Raw genomic sequence first — 6,000 nt, forward strand, 5'->3', positions numbered from 1 at the left:
AAAAACCACCTAGGCGATTTGGAAAAAAAGCAGATTTTTTTAGGCCACGACCCCAGAGATTATGATTCAGGAAGTCAATGCAGAAGAAACCTGGAGTTTTAGCTAGCATTCTTTTTTGTTTGTTAGTGTTAATAAGAATCATTTAATAAAATGCTTGCAAACAGCGAAGAGAAAAATGATCTGTGTGAAACTAATCAAAGAAGGGAAATATAAAATTCACAATAAACTTGACTAATTTTAGAATTATAAAATAACGACCTAATCCATAAAGCACATCAGACAAATAAACATTTTTTCCAATAATTTATTATCCAAGTACGGGGGAATTTTAAAACATATATTAACTCCATTAATTTAGAGAAAACAAATATTTTAATAACATTAAATATTTTATCATATTAAAAAAAGGGTAAACTCATTTTTCAAATAAAAATAAAATTTCCATTAAGGAAACAAAATAGTCACTTGGGCTAGCATTCCTGATGACTAGGAGTAAGTGGGAAAGGAGCCCCTTGCTTATTTGGTAAATGCTGATCCAGTGATCATTTTTTCTGAAGTTCTCAGAGGCTACCTTTCCAAAGCTAACTGTACTCTAGCCATGTTGACTGGCTTTCACTTTCTGGAATATGCTAGGTTTTATTCTACTTCAGGGCCTTTGCCCATGCTCTGCCTGGAATGATTTTTCTCCACCTTTCTCAATAATTCTAGGACACCCTCCAACCACTAAATGTCTCATCTAGTTGTCTTCTACGTGTTCTTTGAGTCTTTCCTCAGGAATCGCTTCTGCAGAAAAGCCCTCTTGGAGTCCCCAGACTCTGCCGTCTCCCCACTGTTATATGAACCTGAAAGCCTCTCTCATTCCGTCATGCACTATTGCAATTTGCAACTATACATTTACGATGTGATTGTTTGAATAGTATCTATCTCTCTCAAAACTAAACTCCATTGAGCAGGAATTGTATTGGTTTTGATCCACCTGCACACCTAGAAGCTCCTGTACTGTCTGACCCAAGTAAGCCCTCCGCAAACATTTGTTAAATGAGTAAATGACTGAACGGGTACATAGTCTTGAAGCGTACCTTTTGCTTGAAGCGGTGCACTGCTGCCTTCATCTGCTCCAGCAAACGTTCTCTCTGCTCCTGGGCCTTGGCAATCTTCTTCTGAAGTTGTCTCCTAAAGAGCCACTTGCGCAGCAGGATGCCAGCTCCGAAGCCACAGAGTATAGCTGTAATGACTCGGCCATCCAATTTTGTGGTGGGCAGGAGCTGGGTCAGCCTTTCATACCCCAACATATCCTGAATCCTTTGCATGTTTCAGGGGGACACAGGATCTGCCAGAGAATAGAGCACCTTCTGGGGATGAGCACTCTCTCCCAGACCTAAGGTTATTTCTTAGTTAGCCAATGATTAACCCTCGTTGCAGACTTTGAACAGAGTTCTATCCCACCCCAACCTGTATGCAAACATTCTTCCTGTCCTGAACACACAGTGTTGGTTTTCCTGGGGCATACTCAAGGTGTCCCATGTCTTCCTTTTCCTCTTCCGAAAAGTCGCCTGACCAACAGCCATTTCTTCAATGCCTCATCCTCTCCCCTTCCTTCTAAAGCACCGCAATCTTACTTTTTTCATTGATTTCAGCTGTTAGGCTTCCCTCCTGTCACTCCTCATCAAGTGCCACCATGATCTTTTTTAGAAACATAATAAAATCAGCTGAATCTAAGGAGACTTGTAGATGAAATCAGCTGGGAGATAATTAGCTGCCAATAGCATATGAATGCAGTAGCCACACCGCTGCTCTGATCACTGCTCTTGGCTTTGGCTTGGCTCAAGCAGTAAATGAAAAATCAAATTTTGTCTTAGATTTAGGACAAAATGATGCCCGGGAAGCTGTGAAGAAATATTGCTTTTGCTACCAAAATTTTTCCATCCCTTGCATGAAGCAGAAAATGAGAAAATCATGTTGCATATATGCAATTGAAATTTAAAGTTAAAATGAAATGGTTCACATTTCTAAGAAATGTTAAAAATAGCCTTGTCTCTTGACCCATTCCATGAATTTAGGAATTCATCCCAAGAAAACAATCTGTAACATCCCCAAATATTTCCATAGCAAGTTGTTCATCCCTGTTGCTTATAAGCAAAAGCTTGGAAAATAACCCAAATGTCCTCAAAGGAGAAAAGCTTAAAATTATCAAAATCTGTACTCTAAAATATTGTGTGAATATGTAATTGTTCTTTATAAAAACATTGAAGAACATGGGGATTGAATATAATGTGTGAAAACTTAAAATGTTGGTTATAGAGCAGCATACATAGAATTATCCCAATTTTGTAAAATAAAAACATGTACATGTGTTTTTGACAAGCGTGTAAGAGAAAGAGAGAGGAAATAGACATGGGAGAGAGGAGAGGAAGAGGAAGAAGGAAAGAAATGTTCTTTCAAAGCAACTAGCCAGCATTTTGCATCATACTTTGGGGAGTAGCAAATCCCCCATGGAAACTGAGTGCTGAAAACTTGGTATCTAAGCAAAGATTAAGGCATTTTCTTTGTGAAGAATAAGGCACTAAAGCAACGAGCAGATATCCTGGTGGAAACTGTGTGTAAACAGTTGAGGAGCAGCAATCTGGGTGAAGAAAAACTAAAACTGGGCTTTAGCTATACTAAAGGATATCATAAATTTTTTACTGAGTAGAAACTGAAAGTTTCTGCAGATCAGTTTCACAATCGTACTATATAATCTCATAGTTATTTCATAAATATTCCCGTGTAGCTTGATAGCTTGGCAAAATGGATAAGCACACTATTCTCCTGCCAGAAACTGGATGTAGTGATTATATATATATGTAGTGATTATTATTGTAAAGACCCAAAATGAAGAATCATTATAACACACAATGGCGGTTGTCAAACTTTAAGATGCATCAGAATCACCTGGAGGGCTTATCAAAATACAGATAATATGTCTTCTCCCCCAGCATTTCTGATTCTGTAGGTCCGGCATGGGAGCTGAGAATTTTCCTATCGAACAAGTTCCCAGGCGATGCTGATGCAGCTCATGTGATGTGTGGTGTTGTGTTAGCTGTATAGACTTGACCCGGGGAATCACAGTTTTGACATGATCACTGCAATCCTGAGCCAGTTTCTCTTCCATGACATCAAGGAACAAAATATCATAGAATAGGCACCAAACTTGAAATCAAAAGACCCAAATCTGAGGCCTGGTTTTGCTATCTACAGAATGTAAAACAAAATCCTTTAGTACTTTTAACTTCATTTTCCATATCTTTGTTAATTGGAGTAGTAACATCTGCTATATTTATCTTTTAGGGTTGCTATAAAGAGAAACTAAGAAAATACACATTAGAGGGCTTTGTAATCAGCTAATTGCTTTAGAAATACAAATTTGTATCATACGCTTCAATTTCAATGATTATAAGATGATGGACTTGAACCCCATCGTCAGTTCCTAACCTTAGGTCAAACCCACCTTATGGTTCTTGAGAGTCTAGAGAAGGCTGAGGAAAGGTGATCAGGAAAAGCCATGCTTTCCAACTTCTTGGCTGAAAAACGCTGAAGATGTGGGTAGGAACAGGTGTAGAAGGGTGGTGGTCTTTTGCTAAAGACGAGGTATGAGATGTGAGAGGATCTTCTCAGCGAGCACAGAGTCATCCATAACAGTGGTACCACTGGTGCATTCCTCTTAGCAGCAGTGGTTCCAGACACCATGTTCTGGAAACAGTACTTTTAGAATTCACGAATGTCATGAAAATTTATCTGCGTCTAAATTGCGCGGTTTAGATCTTAACTTTTGGACAGTATAGCTTGACCCACTTGGATGTAATAAATCTTGATGTATTAATCTGGCATTTGACCCTGGTCATATCCTGACTTTAATCTTACTGCAAAGACTGGATTCTGGTGCTCCTGACATCTAACCCCAGCTCACTCTGCTGATTTGGGTTTTATTATCTGGACCAGAATTGATCATCTGCAGTGACTTCTGTCACCGTACGTCACAGTATGGCTGAAAAGGACCAACACCCAAACTGGTACTATTTCATTTTCCACTGCAAAAGGCAGCTGCAATATCACAAATATTAGATTCTGACTGCATTCTAGGAAAGCTCAGGGTAATAAGGAAAAGTGAAAATTGAAGTTGAATATACAGCCTGGGATATGACAACAAAATAAATGTATAGATAACTATTTTCTAGGTCATTAGTGGGGTATTAGATGTTGGTGAATACTCTGTTATTCTCACAAAGATCTCCATGATTTATTGGTATCTTATTAGGATAAACTATCTTAATGGTTCTAATGTATTTGAAGCTATGATGGTCATGTTTCCTTAGCGATATCTTGAAGACTGAGCTACTTGGGTAAAGTCCCTATATATTGGCTTGAGAATTCCGCTTCTGTCATTACCAGCATTCCCACTATTGTCTCCCACCACCTTCACTGTCACTGTGACCCTGGTGAGTTTTCAAGTCTCTGGCTCAACTAAAATTCCTTGTAGGAATTAGATGTCCATTCATATATGTAATACAACAAAATGCTAATAATCTTTATTTTGTTTTCCCTCTCTCCCAAGTGTTTGGTGAGCATCACCTTCTTAAATGCCCACCCACCCCTGAAAGGCAGAGAGAGCTTTTCATGCTTTTCCCTGCATCCTAGAGAACCCCTGTCCTGACAGATAGAAAGAATATAGAGAGAATCTTAGACATCGCCTTAGTCCCAGGCACAAAGTCTCATCAATGATGGTACCTGTAAGCAGTGGGGCAGTTCAGTTTTTATTCTCTCATTTAAATTTACTGAGCAATTCAAAGAATGTATCTTATTCCTTCCAAATTTAAACCAAAATTACTGGACCTCTAGACTACCTACTTTACTAGCAGGAAATTATTTAATTTCAAGAGCTACTCAGTATGAACAGCAGTGTTACAGATCAGCATTAACTTACACCTCTGACCAATGTTAAACTTAATGTAATAAAAACATTTTTAGACTCCCATGGTTTGAATTAGAGAAAAAAGTATTAAGCTGCTAATTGCCCTCAGGCACTTTCTTCTGGGTCTTAAAACATGGATTCCTCTTAGAACAGAAGGATTTTTCACATGCCTTAGGTATGGCCTTTGAGGGGTTGTGCTGAACAGCACTCACTTCCCGTCTGGCTTGTCAGGGCCTGAAATGAGGAACTAGATTTATATTGGCAGAATGGTGGAATGGTTGAGTATAGGTTCTGGAATTTGACAAGCAACAGTTCACACACATCAGATCATAATTTATAAGATATTTGTTATGTGGCAAGTTACTTGATCTCTTTGGGTTTCCATTTCCATTTCTTCATCTGTAAAAGATGGATCAAAATACCTGAAGACAAAATGAGGCAGCTTATGTAAAGTGCTTAGTGAAGTGACTTCCATGTATTAAGTATTCAAGGAGTGGTAGCTATTTTTGGCAACTCTTTATTCTTCTTTGTATGGTCTGGACTCACCTCCCCTTCCCTGGGACACGAGGAAAGATGGGAAATCACACAGAGTCCCAGACAAAAACTAGGGTGCACCGTATTGAAATCCAAGATAAGCAAAACACCGATAACGCCTTTGGCTTACACCAACAACTTGTCATACTGAGAAAATGCCTGGAAACAAAAAAATAATTAATCTTCGATTTCACAAAGCTCATGGGTCAAGAGATTTTTATAAGAAATGTCTTATGTGTAAAATGGCATTCTCCAAATGACAGCATTTGCAAAAGAGCTTGCAGTTTCTGCCTCTACAACTTACTTTGGTTTATTTACATTTTTATTAGCTTATGCTTTAGTACATATACATGGCCCCAAACCCTGAGCGATAAGTGAATTTTCAAGCATATGATTACTGCATCCTTGTAACTAAACCAATTCAACATTATTTTACTTTTGCTTCTAACTCAGATGCTCTCGCCTGCACAGCCTCTTGGTTTTGTGGGGCATGATTTCCAATGCCATACCTTTTTTCC

At 38.6% G+C, this 6,000-nt stretch overlaps 1 protein-coding gene across 1 annotated transcript in view; it reads right to left on the minus strand.

Moving 5' to 3' along the window:
* The window catches only part of LOC103561029 (vitamin D3 hydroxylase-associated protein-like), a 42,148-nt gene extending 40,709 nt beyond the window's left edge, over nucleotides 1-1,439 (minus strand). The window contains exon 1 of the mRNA XM_008535414.2: nucleotides 1,080-1,439. Within this exon, the coding sequence (XP_008533636.2) occupies nucleotides 1,080-1,310 (231 nt within the window). The 5' untranslated portion in view covers nucleotides 1,311-1,439. The remainder of the gene's footprint in view (nucleotides 1-1,079) is intronic.
* Nucleotides 1,440-6,000: the final 4,561 nt, after the last annotated feature.

Source organism: Equus przewalskii, chromosome 5 (genome assembly GCF_037783145.1).
Source record: "Equus przewalskii isolate Varuska chromosome 5, EquPr2, whole genome shotgun sequence".
NCBI classification, from domain to species: Eukaryota; Metazoa; Chordata; class Mammalia; order Perissodactyla; family Equidae; genus Equus; species Equus przewalskii.